At 43.6% G+C, this 15614-nt stretch overlaps 2 protein-coding genes across 3 annotated transcripts in view; one reads left to right on the top strand and one right to left on the bottom strand.

Annotated features, from left to right (window-relative positions):
* ccni (cyclin I) overlaps positions 1-4091 on the top strand; it is an 18729-nt gene extending 14638 nt beyond the window's left edge. For both annotated transcript variants that reach the window (XM_005944388.2, XM_005944389.3), the window contains exons 8-10: positions 1663-1795; positions 2031-2281; positions 2700-4091. In XM_005944388.2, coding sequence (XP_005944450.1) covers positions 1663-1795; positions 2031-2281; positions 2700-2897 — 582 coding nt within the window. In that variant the 3' untranslated portion in view covers positions 2898-4091. The remainder of the gene's footprint in view (positions 1-1662; positions 1796-2030; positions 2282-2699) is intronic.
* On the bottom strand, positions 3918-15614 carry LOC102303938 (serine/arginine repetitive matrix protein 2). Its single transcript, XM_005944395.3, has 5 exons — positions 13324-15614; positions 10977-11213; positions 10362-10741; positions 9990-10177; positions 3918-9777 (listed from the first exon to the last, which is right to left on the bottom strand). Exons 1-5 carry the CDS (start codon positions 15359-15361, stop codon positions 9321-9323), a joined length of 3300 nt encoding a protein of 1099 aa, XP_005944457.1. The 5' UTR covers positions 15362-15614; the 3' UTR covers positions 3918-9320.

The following is a 15614-nucleotide window of genomic DNA, read 5'->3' as shown; positions in this document are numbered from 1 at the left end:
TATTAAATTCAGGGCAGCACGGTGGTTAGTACTGTTGCCGCACAGCAAGAAGGTCCTGAGTTCAATTCCACCATCAGGCCGGGGTCTTTCTGTGTGGAGTTTGCATGTTCTCCCCGTGTTTGCGTGGGTTCTCTCCGGGTACTCCGGCTTCCTCCCACTGTCCAAAGACATGCAGCTTGTGGGGATAGGTTAATTGATTAATCCAAATTGCCACTAGGTGTGAATGGTTGTCTGTCTCTGTGTGTTGGCCCTGCGACAGACTGGCGACCTGTCCAGGGTGTACCCTGCCTCTTGCCCTATGACAACTGGGATAGGCTCCAGCGCCCCCCGCAACCCTGAAAAGGATAAGCGGAAGCGAATGAATGAAAAATGAATGGAAAAAAAATGGATATTAAATTCACTGTTCTGAAACCAGGAACTTTAAAGGTGGAATATTTTTATGTGTTTTCTATATTGGCGTATAACATGCTTATTGAAGTAGGATGAAGGGATTTTAACTGGAATACGTAAATAAATTTTACTTCTTACTTTTGATGAGAAAAGTGGCAGAGCGTAAGTGGTGTCCACACCGGAAGTGATCCCCAGTGGCGTCAAGCACCGTCATTTGAAAAGATTCCTGGAGGTGTGCAGTGGGCGAGCCTTAAGTTTTCTGAATGTCCAGGCGAACAATTGAAGTGACTACCAATGAGAGCGCTGGATTTTGCTTTTTGATGTGTGGCAGTAAATATATTAGAGGGTTACCCAGGCAACAGGAGCCTGGTATGTCTGCTATAAATGGTAAAATGGTAAATGGTCTGTATTTGTATAGCACTTTACTTGGTCCTAAGGACCCCAAAGTGCTTTACACTATACACAATCATCCACACATTCACACACTGGTGATTGCAAGCTACATTATAGCCACAGCCACGCTGGGCGCACTGACAGAGGCGAGGCTGCCGGACACTGGCGCCACCGGGCCCTCTGACCACCACCAGTAGGCAACAGGTGAAGTGTCTTGCCCAAGGACACAACGACCGAGACTGTCGGAGCCGGGGCTCGAACCGGCAACCTTCCGATTACAAGACGAACGCCCAACTCTTCAGCCACGATCGCTGCTGTCAACTGACCATCAGCGACAAAGCACAGGTCACATGACAGCCATTCAGAAGCGGTGAACAAAGCAGCTGCGTCCTCATAATCTGTGTGTGTACAGATAAAGATAAATTATCACGTCTTTTTTTTTTTTTTCATAACAAGACACTTTTAGTTTCGTTTCATGTCTGTAGTATTTCGTCCACATAAAGCAGCGATGCGTCACTTTGGCCACAAAGAAATTGGCAACCACTGCAGTTTAAGCCAAAGCATAAAGTCATTTTTGACCAAACCTAAACGGGGAACAGATTAAAGATGACGACACGTATGTCTCGAACAATGGCAGCCTGTCCACGTATGGACTTTTTCACCTTTTAAAATGAGAAAATGTTGATTTTGTGTAGCAGGAGGATGAAAAATTGTGAACACAAACATGAACGATTCCACTAGAAGTTAAGACTATTTTACAAGCTGCGGTGATCAAACTGAATTTTACTAGTTAAAGGCGAGCACACATGCTTCTGTCCATCACATCAGCTCAGGGCTGCAGAGCTTGTGTAAAGATAAGTCTCTCTCTCTGTTCCTTAGATCGACAGCTCTGAGCTGATTCGCAGCCGTGAGCTGGTGGCTCGTAGTCTTTCCACACTGAGAGCTCCCCTGCCTCCGAACACCGTGTACATCTACCAGCCCCCGCAGCCTACACCACCCTGCTGCACACTGGGTATGTTTGACTTCTACATCAGAGCTGCTTATCAGATTTTGCTGGAGGACAGTGTCTGAAATCTTTCTTGAAGCACATTGTGCTACTGAGCCAGTCACCAACTCGGACCTGTGAAAGTGTTTTGCCACTGAGGAGAAAAAAAAAGTAGTTTTCTTAGTAAGCCACATTTTATATTCATAAAGCAAGTGTTAGCATCAGAGGGCGTGAGCTGTATTTGTGATGTCCTCCTTTGTAGGGACCATCACCTCCACCACAGAGTCTTCCAGGGACCATGTCACCTCTGCCCACCCACAGTCTACTGCTGGTGGTGGGGAAGAGGAGGAGAGCCAGCAGCCCTTGAGTGTCGTCATCTCCTCCTCCTCCTCCTCCTCCTCCTCTTCTGCAGACAGCAGCATCCCAGCCCTGCTTTCTCCCCCCAAACACCTCCGCCATCTTAATCACCTGCAGAAGGTCACACTGCGCTGCAAGGCCTCGACCAAACGCAAGGTGACTCTATTTTCTTCTCACATTTGATATTAGGCTGGACCTGTTGTTATTTCCTCTGTTTCCTGTCATATATGCACTGTTACACTTTTTTTCTCCTCTTGATGATGTCAGACAGAAGGGAAGCCTCAAGAAGCCTCACTCTGGTCCTCATAGGCACAGAAGCTCCACCCACCTGATGTTCAAATATTCTAATTGCTAGGGTGAATTACTCAGACAAGTTAGTTCGAAGGGGATGAAATGCAGTTAAATGAGGCTGCTTCAAACAGAGGCTGAACTGGGCGGCTCAGCTAGGAACAAAAGAGGCTTATTCTGAACTCCGAATCATGCAAAGCTACCCTAGAATAAAAATATGGAGCTGAAAATAAGCAGAATATGGGAATCAGTAGCTGTAGCAATAAATATCTCTCTCCCTGTCCAGGTGGAGGAGATGGAGGTGGATGATTTTTACGATGGCATTAAACGTCTCTACAACGAAGACGTCACCACCACCAATACCACCGCCGTCCAGGAAGGGGCAAAAACGCCAATAGCCGGAGGAGGAGGAGGAGTTTTGCCAGCTCGACAGGAAGGCAGCTCCTCCCCCTGCCCGCCTCTGCAGCCAGCCAGCGCCTCCTAGAGACCAAACAGGAAGCTGTCTGCCAAAATCGCCTTGACGCCAACATCATCTTCCTGTTTTCAGGAAACTGTCGTGGAAGAGAAAAATAAATCTTTCAGACTAAAAAAAATGTAAGCCTGAGAGATTCCAAGTAAAAAGTAGCAGCTCCGAAGGGAAAGTTGCCAGTCAGAGTTGCTGCTAAAAAGAAGATGATGTTAGTGGTTAAGACTGTTTTGGTTGCGGTGAAATGACCCCCGTCCCGCTCTCCCTCCCCCTCCCAACTCGGTGTGATGCCAAGCTGTTCGGGTGGCCTGCAGTCAGCTCCCATCATCCCCTGCAGCGGGGACAACAGAGCCCCAAAAAAATATTTAAACGTTCAAAAACTAAAAAACCTGCCGCTGCTACTCTGTTCTTATTAATTCTATTTGTTGAACACAAAACATGAGAATCTAAAAAATTATAAGTAGAAAATACTGAAAAAAAACCCTAGACTTGACTTCCTGCGTCTGTTTGTCACCTTATATTTGTCTTTATTTTCATATATTTATACTTTTATCCCGTCCCTTCTCACTCTGCCTATTTATAACATATTCATAGAGAGTCTGAATCAACCGTATGAAGGTTTGTGTAGATTATCTGTAGTTTTCACCCTGTTGGGGGGGAATTATTTTTTTTTCAGTAAAATCTGATTGTTAAAAAGATGCTAATATAAACATTTATTTTCCTTTCAAGCTTGTTGTGACACTCAACTGAATGAACGCGTGTTTCGGCCACCAAACGTTCGTTTACTGTTTGTTTGGGGCCCGAAAAGCAGCTATTTGTGGATTGTGTGCTTTGAAAAAGTAAAAACAATCTGGGTGTGATGCATGAGAGTTAATAAAAAAAAAGAAAACAACTCTGACTTAACTTATCCTGGCTAACATGTTGTTATCCAGCTACATTGATCCCAAACCTGAGTTGTTTTTTGGCTAAGCGGCTGCTTAAAATTAATAGACAGATATGTGTTTTAAGCTGTTTTTTCTTTGGAGTTGAGTGACTATCTTTGCTTTGATGTTCAAAGCTAAAACACACTTTTTTTTTTGTTAAATCCCTTCATGTTCAGTATATTTTCCTTCATGAAAAAAAGCTCTGTTGTTCCTGCTGTAGGAGTTGCCGGTGGCCATGCCAGGTCCCTGAACGCACCACGGCACCAGTAAATAAAGAATATGAAACTGAGCATGTGCTGTGTCTTCCATTTGTTACAGATTACTTTCACACAAACTGCAACAAAGGACAGTGTTATACCCAGAGCTGTCGGAGATCTTTGGCTTTGCTATAGAAGCAGTAAGGCGAGCTCCTGATGTCGTTTCAACACTAAAAATCAAAGTATAAGATATATTTGAAAGGTAACCTCTACCATCGTCATCTTGTTTCTGAACATTTTGGGTTGTTTTTTTTAGCCACATTCAAAAGCAAAGCCCAGGTGGGTCGCACTGACATGGTAAACATTAAAACGGGACAAGGGTCCATTTTTCTTTAGTATATGGTGACCTATGGAATAATCAGAGAAGGTAGCGTTGGTGTAATAAATCACAAGCTCTGAGTCTGCTTCAGGGAAGCTTTTGCTAGGAGACCTTTGATCCAACTATCTGTCCATTAGTACACTTGATATAGCTAGGGGAGGTTTCAGGATTTAAGATGAGCTGGTGGGGTGAACAGAGATGGGAAAGTAAAATAAAGTGCAGAAAACTGAGGTGCTTTAAAAGATGAAGACAGGTTTTCTTTGTGTTAGCTGGCTTGATGGAACCTAAAACCCCACCATGGTTATCAACCTTCTTTGTTAACTCTGACTTTTTGTGATCTTTCTTACCGTCTCTCACACTCACATAAAAGGAGAGCATCTCATCGATCATTTGACTCTTCTGGACAACAGATGAAGTGAGTGCCATCTGCTTCAGCCAGAGATGTTCTCAAAGAAACCAGGAATGAAGATCTATTAACAGATGATATATCCACAAATAGACTGAATAATGTTCTATATTCAATTTTCCACAGCTGGAACTGTAGCAAACATGGCAGCAGACTGACTCAAGAATAAAAAACGTGCTTTCTGCACAACCAACTAAAGCGTGTAGTATCAGCAGGACCTAGCTCATCAGGTTGCAAAGATAAAACCTGTGACATAAACTACAAAGGCGGTTTGAAAACAACATTCAGAACACGTGCAACAAGATATTAGGAACAAAAAGACCCAGAGGACTGTGTTCTTGATCCCTTAAAACTATTTCAGCTGATTATCCCAGAATAAAAGGGTTCAGCATATTTAAGAGATTTCCCCTCCTCACTCCCCCCGCCCAGCTTATATTCTGTCCCAGAATCAGAACTTTGTAAAATGCTGTGAGAGCAAAGGCTGCACGGATTAGTTTTTACACATGTATGCACACAGATAAAAGGGAAGCAGCTCAAACAAAGAGATCTCCCACACGTAAACCTGCAGCTTTGAAACAAGTCCAAACTAAAACGAGGGTCCTCCCCAGGTTTTCTTTTGTTTCTCGTGTGCTCTGTGCCTCTGGTGTCATTACAGGCCATTAACCTTTGTTCCCTGTATTGTCTCAAGCTCTCGGTTAGTCTCTGAGTTCTTGTAACTTCATCACATCAAAGGGCAGAATAGCGTCATGGTAGACGCACTGTTTCAGTCTCTCTGGCATTGGTGGACTTATTCTCCCTTTGTTTGGTTTCTGTTTTTTCCACCATCTTCCTCTTCCTGGACCTGGCTGCTGATGAGGGAGTGGAGAAAGCTGAAAATGATTACTTAAGTCACTGCTGCTAAAGGTGGTTCTACAAGCTGTTGAATAATGGGGTGTGCTTCAGTTTTCCACAGGTTAGGTTTACTGTAAGGATTTGGCACTTCATTGAGGGTTAAACTTTGGGCTGAAAAGCTTGGTAATGCATTAATGTCAAAGAAGAAACATGCCTGTGAGTTTATTTTCTCAAAATAAAAGTACCACTGATCCAAATGACGTCAATCTTAGCACCAAACTTACTCAAGTCCCCACCAACACACTTGCTGAGTTTAAATTTGGATAAACAGGAATGACGTAGGGAAGGACAAATGGAGCATGATTTCACAAATTTATAGTAAATAACTTTGGCAATAACATATCCCAGCTGGGTGTATTATGAGACACTGAAATGGAGTTGAATAATGCTACAGGTCAGACCGGTTATATAGGAAGGGACTTTCTGCTGCTGAGCTTGTTCAGACAAAAACCACACATACACTTACATACACACTTCTTTCTACTGAAATACCCACATTACATAATCTAAAAGTCATTTTTTAAATCCTCTTTGAGGATTTAAAAAAAAAAATTGCTACAAGCTACAAGAACAGCAGCACCCTGAACCCTGACTAATATTAATTTCCTTTAAGTCCACATAATGTGACTGTTAAGCAGGTTTCAAGTCCCCATTACAGTCATACCCACCCAAACACAACAAAAACACAACAAATCAGGATCGAACATGCCCACAAGCATGAAGAACAGTCTTGAAACACAGAAACAGAAACCCTCACACCAATGTTTCACAAACACACTCCAGCATGCGATCTGACTTGCAGAATTTATATTTAATTGCAACATTTCAGACTAGACCTCCATCAGGCCTTTCAAATATAGATACAAAAAACATATATCCAACTGTGAAACATATTTAATATTCAGTGGTGTTAAAAATATAATGTGCATCTGTCAAAGTAAACAACAGACAAATTTACAAACAAAACAGTCAAATGTAATGTACCCTGGTGGTTGTGAAAGGATAATACTTGTGCTTTTACATGTTTTACACCGCCTCAACTTCAAATTCCTCCTCAGCATTTTACAAATTCTCCATCAGTTTTTTTTTTTTTAATTTCTTGAATAGTTTCTTGAGTTCCTCTGGAAGGTCTGCCATTTCAAAAGGGTGTAGCACAAAGTGTTTATGAGAGAAATTGTGATACTTGGTGGTGGTGCACATATAGCAAAATGTCAAAGATGTCCAGTACAAATTTTACACGTTTACTTGATAATTGTAAACTTTTTTTCCACATTTAACATTCACTCATTCATACAATCTGTTTTTTTTTTTTTTTTGTAACGTTACATATTCACGATAGAAATTGGGTAAAATAATAATCAGTCCCACTTTGACAACTGATACACTGAAAAGAAACAAAGTGGTGACATTGATTATAATTTGTCACAGTAATTAATATTAAAAAAAAAAAAAATCATTTTGTCCCCTATCCACCAGCTACAACTTCAGTTCAACTGTGACAAAAGTATAAACAAATGCAGAAAAGTGTAAATTTAGATAAAAGTACAACTTCTCAAAGCTTTTCAGGGACTGTACGAGAGAAAGTTAGCTAATGTTAACTGTTATTGACTACTTCAGGCTAATGAATATATGAGCAAGTATTAGCCATCTGAAGCTAATGGTCGCATCAAACCCTGGGGTCAGCCAAAATTAGCTCAACTAGTAGTAGTAGTCAGCTCAAGCGAATAGTTATATCAGGCTAGCAGCTGAAGTTAGCTGACAACAGCTACTATTAGCCACCTCAAGTTAATGTCATGCTAGACTAGTATCCAAAATTAACAGACATTGAATAGCAATAACAATTTCAAGCTAATGGTCATTACTAGGCTAGTAATCAAAACGACCTGATAATAGCTAATTTTAACCTTTTCAACCAAATATAACACTAAGCTAACAGCCAAAGTTAGCTGACATTAAATAGCCTTAGCCACCTCAAGCCAGTGGTCATGTTAGATTAGCATTAGCAAGTGACATTAGTAATTTAAATTGACTACCAGTAGCTATGTCAAGCCAATGGTCACCAGTCAAAATTGGCAACCACTGAAAACCAAACTGCAGATGTTGACAACAACATAACATGAAAACAACAGTCAAATTAAAAAGGTGGAAAAAAATAATGCAAATGTTAATTAAATGTGTAGATTATTGGCACTCAGAAAATACAGACAAAGTTGTAAGCTAAAGGAAGAATTTGACATTTTGGTATATGTGCTTATTTTTGTTAAACATTATTATGGGTTCATATCAACAACACAAATGCATACTCCCTAGGAGGCAGTTAATTTGTGCCAATGTAATTCACAAGTTGTAATTCTTGATTTGTCTACAATATCTTTATGAAGTCAAACTAAACACTGGTTAAAAGAAAGAGGGGGGGGGATCACTGAACAAACTGATGGGTGGTGTGTAAACAGCAGGAGGAATGTAAAACAGACATTAACAAAGCAGCGGTGTGTACTCCAAACTCTAAATAAGTATCAGTAAATGAATCACGGCTGAAACTGGAACTGTCTCTCCTGTTAGCCTGCAGCTTGTAAACGTACACCTTGTATGTTCTCCTGTCACAACTGCAAGATAATAAAGTCATGCTGAAAACCAGTCAAGCGCTCGCAGATCAGATCCCCGCTTAAACCATCGCATTCTTTAGATCATATTTCAGCTTCTTTGTGATACAATCTCTTGTTAGGCATTCAAAGTCTGCCATGGAAACTCATGATTCTCTTTATTGCAGTTGTTTGGCCTGAGCTCTAGGTTTTGGCCTTCAAAAAAACTAATCTCTCTTTTGTTATAATAAGAAGTGGTGAAATATTATACGGCATATTTATCCAGTTGGAGAGGCTTCCAACAATCAACAGCAGAAAAGGACCTACAAATGAGGCTTTAAAAGCAAAGCTCACAGCTGCTGTTGAAAGAGCTGATTTATCTGTTTATAGGGTTTTATAGTTCAGAAAGGTCTTCACAGAGGAGAGAGGAGGCAGTCAAGTCCTACATACCCTGAAAATGTGCAGTTCTATATATCCACTGTGAAGAAATCCTGTTTATCCTGTTGCATATTTTCAGTTTCACTGAAAGAAAGGGCGATTATTGGTATGCCACTGCTCTTTATGTAAAACAAGATCATTCTTAAAAACGCGTGTTTAGGAACTACCAGCATTACCACCAGAGGGTGTGTTGAGTTTTTTTCTCCAAAAGAGGTTTAACCGCTCCCCAGGCAGGTATTGAGGTTTTTTTCACATGATGTCATGCAGTCATTGTCATGTCATTGTGTCTATTTAATACTTGTTTCTGTGTTAAATAGCTCGATAAGGTGGTAACAGTGACTGCTACTGTGAACACTGTAAAGTTATATTTATGCAGTGGCCTAATCAGCATGGCTTGTTCTTTTAATAGTTTCTGGCAGTTTTTGCTGGTTTCAGGAAAGGAAATATTTTTCACTACTGTATGAGAATCACTGCTGGTGCCCAAGCATATGACAAAGGAACAAGTGTGACAAACAGTTAGCTGCTTCTTAATCTCTGTCTTGGTAGTTTTTAAGACCCGCGGACCAGCTAGCTGTTCTGACTATTCCATGTTGCAAGACTCTTGAAACAAGCTTAACCCTGAAGTTTAAGCTGAGGAGTTCACCTGATTTGCTTGAAATCGTATTAACGGTTTGTGTTTAAGCAACGCAGCGAGTGAGGTTGCCCGTTTCACCTTCGTTCTACTCGCAATTGTCAGCGGGCTCTCTCTTGAAGCTGAGGAGGCATGGTGACGCAGGTGGCGGCTTTGCTTCTGCTGCTGCTCCCAGCTGGTGTTTGCCATCTCAACACCTTTCTTTCCTGACATAACGTCCTGCATCGGCGCTGCGAGCAAGTGGAACATTTCCAGTGGCGCGTCGAGGCTCAGGTACTGCCAAGGTCTCTTACCTGCCATGTCTCTCTGCTTCACATTAGCTTGGAACTTCTTGATTAGCAACCGAATGATGTTTTTGTGACCGTGCATGACAGCGATGTGGAGAGGCGTGTGACCGCTGTTAGACCTGGCGTTTACGTCGAAGGTAAGAGAGTGCTTTTCAATTCCATACCTGAAACCGAAAATGGATGATGGATGAGTGCCATTTATCATCTATAAATAATAAACACATTAAAGATTTTATAACGCTGCTGTCAACACAAGAGAGTCATGAGTGGGTCACTGGTCTACCTTCCACTATTAAACCTGAGCAGACAAAACTAGCACTAATCCGCACAAGTACTTCAGACGTTCCTAATTATAGGTCACAAGTTTGCTGTGTACCCTAGAGTGTTGAGGACTCGGTGGTCGCCGTGTTTGGCAATCCAGTGCAGTACAGTGAAGCCTGAGATGAAGTCTTTTTTGTTGAGGAGGGACGGTTCCTCTCTGAAGAGGGTGTAGATTTCCGGCCAGTTGCCCGCCGCCGCCTTAACCAGCCAGGTATGTTCCCTCGGCTCCAAAGGAACCAGCGACTGATGACAGGAGCACATAATTTTAATTAATGAAGCCTCATCGTGTATTATATGATATGTGTGGGGCAAAAGGAGAGTATAGGTTTAATAACCTATGCTGAAAGCATGTAACCTATGAACAGGTGAACAGTAATTAATACTTGTGATTATGTTAATCACAGTTGTTAGTTTTAATAAGTCTTACATGTCGACCGTGGTTGTCACGGTGGTTGGAGGAGGGCGAGGCTTCTGTAGATAGATTCATCTTTTCTCCTTTTGGCTCGTCCAGACTGGCGAGGCTGTGGCTTCGAGGCGGCGTGGAACAGGATGATAATGAGGAGCACGACAGATTGTGACGGAGGCTGAGCGAGGAAGAAATCCGGTGGAGGCGGCTCCTCCGAGCCTCCTCGGTTCCTCTTCCTTCCCTTGCCTCCCCCTGAAGAATCTGGTCCAGGTCGGCTCCCATGCTGAGGGACATCCTTTGTTTGGTGCTCATCCGGTTGGTGGCACCAGGGCGTTGCCGCAGGTAAGGTGAAGAGACCGAGTCATCGCTTGACACGGCGTCTTCACGATCACAGAGATCACCTTTTAGACAGAGGGAAGCGTTCAGTGTGGTATAAATCATCGATTCCCACCCAGCGATAAAGGACAGGCGATGGTTATGGTGCAGGTGGGAAAGTAAAGGCAAGTTTGAAAAGATGTTACTTAAAATTTTGTTCCAATTAACCAATTTGAACATGAAAGACAGGGCTGATAAAGGACAGAAACTGCTGTTTTAAATGCTTAGAAGTGAATAGTGAACTTAAACTTCGGGTCAGACCTGTGGAAAGATAAAACGGCGCCACTCGGCCCGGAGAGGATTGGTTCTCGTTGAGCTGGTCAGTGGAGCGACGCAGCGGTGACGAACAAGCTGAGGGCTCCTGCTCGTCATAGAGCTGACCGGTGGAGCGATGCCAAGGCACTATTTTAGTGTCAGCACGACTCATCGTGGAGTCCGACATACCCTCTTTGGTTAGTTTGACAGTTCCCTGGATTCTGGGCACGCCTACAGGCACACCTGTTTTCACGGAAATGGTACAGAGACAAGTCAACAGCTGGATTACCACTTTTGCTTAATGCACCTCGGGCAGAGGTGCATACACAGGAAACCCAAAATAAGGACGCCAGCTTATTTAAGTACATACTGTTCATTATGTGTCAGGCATGAGTTGGACTCTATTACTGAGATGAACTTTGACGTAGCTAAAATGTATGGAGGACCAAAACTGACAAAAATCTGTCATTCATAAATATAATAAATGTAATCATTTTCTTATCAATTTGCGAAAATATACTATTAAAAGCCCCATAAGTGTGTCTCAGGCTATAATCACTTATTTTATGTTTTAAGTTTTAAATAAATAAAAGACTGTTGGATTAAATAAATAAAGCTTTAAAAAAAATTAAGTATCACTTCTGACTATTAAGCTGATCATTTTTTTAAATTTCTTTTTAAATTTACTCTTCTCCTACCAATTGAACAGTATGGAGGACCACAACTGTCAGAATCTTAAATAGCCTAAATGAATGACTAGCTCAGGAATCTTCACTTAATTAAAAAAAATAAAACATCCTCTTGTGATTATGGTAAATGATACAGATCAAATATGATTTGTATAGTAACATTTTGTAACAAATAGAAGGACAATCTATCATTTTCACTTGTTTGTGTTAATATACTCTTCGGCCACTTTGTCAGGCACACTTGTTTAACTGCTTGTTAATACAAACATCTAATCAGTCAATCAAGTACAGCATGTAACATGTTTAAGCATGTAGAAACGGTAAAGTCGAGCTGTTGTAGATGAAACTGAGGATCAGAATGAGAAACAAAGGTGACTTAAGCGACTTTGAACGAGGCCGGTCTGAGTATTTCAATAACTGCTGATCTAGTGGGAGTAAATATCCAGTGAGCGGCGGTTCTCTGGGTGAAAATGCCTCGTTGATACCAGAGGTGAGAGGAGAATGACCAGAGTGTTTCAAGCTGATAGGAAGGCAACAGTAAGTCAGATAACAGCATGTTACAACCCAAGTATGCAGTATGCAGACACATCAAACCTTGAAGCAGTGGCAGAACCCGAGTCATTCCCATCAGCTAAGAAAAAAAGAAACTTCACACAGGCACACTAAAATAGGATGAAATTAGAGGGGGATATCTTCCTGGCACAGTTAGGGCTCCTTAGTACCAACTGATTTTCATTTAAACCCTATGCCCTACCTGAGCATTGCTTGCCCTTCCCTTTATCACCACAATGTTCTTATCTTCTGATGGATACTTCCAGCAGGATAATGGACCGTGTCACAAAGCTCATTTTCTAATATATAACTGTACTCAAATTGCCTCACTCATCACCAGACCAATCCAACAGAGAACCTTTGGGATGCGGTGAAATCGGAAATTCACATCATGGATGTGCAACTGACAGTTCTGCAGCAACTGTGTGATGTCATCATGCCAGTGTGAACTGAAATCTCTGAGGAAAGTTTGCAGCACCTTTTTCGATCTCAGCCATTAAAAATTCAAGCAGCTCTGAAGGGTCTGGCCCAGGTGTACCTAATAAAGTGGCCGTGAGTAATTTTACAATAATAATTTCTAAAATGTAACAAACAAAAGCAAATGTATTAGGTAATGAAATAAATTAAACATCAATAAATGAATAAATAAACAGATCTAGATGCTTGTTTACATACATATAAGTTTTTCATGTGTCACATAAGAGCTTGACTTTTTCATCCAGTGAAAAGTGAAATTTCATAATGTGATTAAATGCACCAAAATTAATATTAAAAATAAATAGAGGCAATAATCTATAAACTGTGACATAAGTTGATATTTCTTTATTTTATTTTGTATTGAACTTTCAGCTATATTGATTTTTAAATTGATTTAGTAGTCATTTATTTTGACATATTCATTTACTTTCATTTACTTTCTGCATTAGTTTCCACATTTCTGCCTGTGTATGACAGTGAGGAGGTTCTCCTGAGAACATTTATCGCTGACAAAGTCAGGGGGAGTCATTGAGACAGGGGAAAGAGTGATTTTGATGGGGGACCATTTTCAGTGGTGGATTAATACTGACAAGCTTCTAACCAGCTAACATTAACAAAAAGACCTGCTAGCGTACCTGCTCTGATCTGCAGATCCGAGGAGCTGCTGGTCCATCCCAATTCTCTGCTGGAGTTAGACGGCGGCCACTTGGTGCTGTGGAAGCCGCCAGCAGACGAGGGCGAGTAGATGCTGCTGTGGCTGGACGACATCAACGGTCCGTGGCTCTGATTGGTCTCTGGTTTGGGTTCCCTTGAGAGTGGTGAGTATTGGTGGCCCTGCTGGATGTTGTGGTGGAGTGCAGTCTCCAAAGGCAGGCTGCGTCTGGTGGTCTCACCCAGTTCCAACCTAGGGCCTGCAGTTTCCTCCCTCAAACCTAGATAGTGAGGGCTGAGCTTTTCCCCTTCAGCGCCCTGGATGTAAATCTGTGGGACAGATGAAGGTGCAGGCGTGTCTATGATGCATGGCGATGAGGAAGACATGGCCCTCACTGTGTCACCGAGCGGCACATTCAGTGGCCACGCTCCTCCTCCTGAACCTCGCCTCATGGGAACCTCCTCTACGTCATCTTCATCATAACTCACAGCAGCTTTATAGCTCTGTCTGTGCTTCAAACGCCTTTGGGTGAGCTGTGGAGGCACAGGAGGCTCCTGATGAAGACCACCTTCTGGAGGCTGGGGCCCCCTTCTGAGGGCCTCAGTACCCTGAATGTAACTCCTCTGGACTGAGGAAGGAGCAGGCGTAACCCTCCCCGGGGCACTGAGTGGAACGCTAGGGGGCCGCGCTCCTGCTGCTGAACCCTTCGTCACTATGACCTCCTCTTCATCATCTTGGCTCACAGCAGTTTTGTAGCTTGGCCTGTTTCTTGCTCGTCGGGGGGCACGCTGAGGGTGAACATCCCCCTCTGGCTGCTTCCTCCCTGTGAGGACCTCAGGGCCCGGGCTGGTTTCTCTATGAGGAGATGCAGGTGTGACATCAGGAAGTGGACCAAAACCCACTCTCAGCTCTCCCCCTTTAGATGCCTGATCTGGGGCAGGAGGTGTAGGCAGACTGGGTGTCTTTAGCTGTGGTTTCTGTGGGATGTGACTCACCGTCTGTGCTGACACTGGTCGCACAGAGTGGTCAGGTGCGCTGTGTGCCTGCTGCTGTCTCAGGTCAAAGTTGCTGTTATTCGGAATGACCCTAGTTGGACTCCGAGGGGTGAGCATTTGCCCCTCAGTACCCTGACTGTAACTCTTCTGGCCTGAAGAAGGAGCAGGCGTGACCCTCCCCGGGGCATTGAGCAGAGCGCTCGGGGGCCGCGTTCCTCCTGCTGAAATCTGCGTCACTGTGATCTCCTCCTCTTTCTCCTCTTCATCATCTTGGCTCACAGCAGTTTTGTAGCTTGGCCTGTTTCCCGCCCGCCGGGGGGCACGCTGAGCATGAACACCCGCTTCTGGCTGCCTCTGCCCTGTGAGGACCTCTGACCCTGGGCTGGTTGCTCTGTGAGGAGGTGCAGGTGTGACACCAGGAGGTGGACCAAAACCCACTCTCCGCTGCCCCTGCCCCACTTTAGAAGCCTGATCTAGAGCAGGAGGCGTGGGCAGACTGGGTGTCTTCAGCTGTGGTGTCTGTGGGCTGTGACTCACTACCTGTGCTGTCACTGGTTGTATAGACTGGTGTACCTGCTGCTGCCTCAGGTTTAAATTCTCCTGCACGCTGTTGTTGGTCAGGACGAGGCCAGCCACAGGTAGGATTGTTTTCGTTGCAGTTTCTCCCGACGGGGCGGGTGCAGTCGCTTCTTTCTGCTGCGGTTTCTGTCGCGGCTTGTTAGGAGCGGCAGTTTCGGCGTTCTTCCCGACCGGGACGCACGGAGGGTCGGAGGAGCCCACTTCAGCCCCCTTACCTGGGACATATCCTCTGAACTGCTTCCTGAGGATCACATGAGACACTCCGTCCAGCTGTTTGACGGTGGCCACGGAGTTGACGAACTTCTTGAAGAGCTCTCGGTTTCGGTCCTGGTCCGCATGATCCCGAATGAAGTTTTTGAAGTGCAGAACCAGGTCGGAGTTTTTCACTGTGCCTCCGCGGCTCTGGAGGAACACCAGCACCGCGTCCTGAGTGAACTCCGAGGCCATTGCGCTCCGATTAGTGCCTTATGCAGCTCCTCTCTTTCTCTCCCGCCCTGTTAGTCCCAAAGGTCAGGAGCTGTTTCTGTCAGACCAGAATAAACTCCGCCCACCCCAGGTATTTAACCGCATTCTCACCTGTTGCATCCCCGCAGGTAACCCGGATGTGTGTTGAGGATCTAAATGAAGTGAAGATGTGAGCTCCTATTTCAGGAACCAAATGTGCAGTAAAGCCGTGATAATAATCAAGTGTTTATAGCAC

Source organism: Haplochromis burtoni, unplaced genomic scaffold, assembly GCF_018398535.1.
Source record: "Haplochromis burtoni strain Fernald_Lab_line unplaced genomic scaffold, NCSU_Asbu1 Contig_382, whole genome shotgun sequence".
Classification (NCBI taxonomy): domain Eukaryota; kingdom Metazoa; phylum Chordata; class Actinopteri; order Cichliformes; family Cichlidae; genus Haplochromis; species Haplochromis burtoni.
Note: the sequence above shows the minus strand (reverse complement) of the source record. Positions and strands in the feature narration are given on the sequence as shown.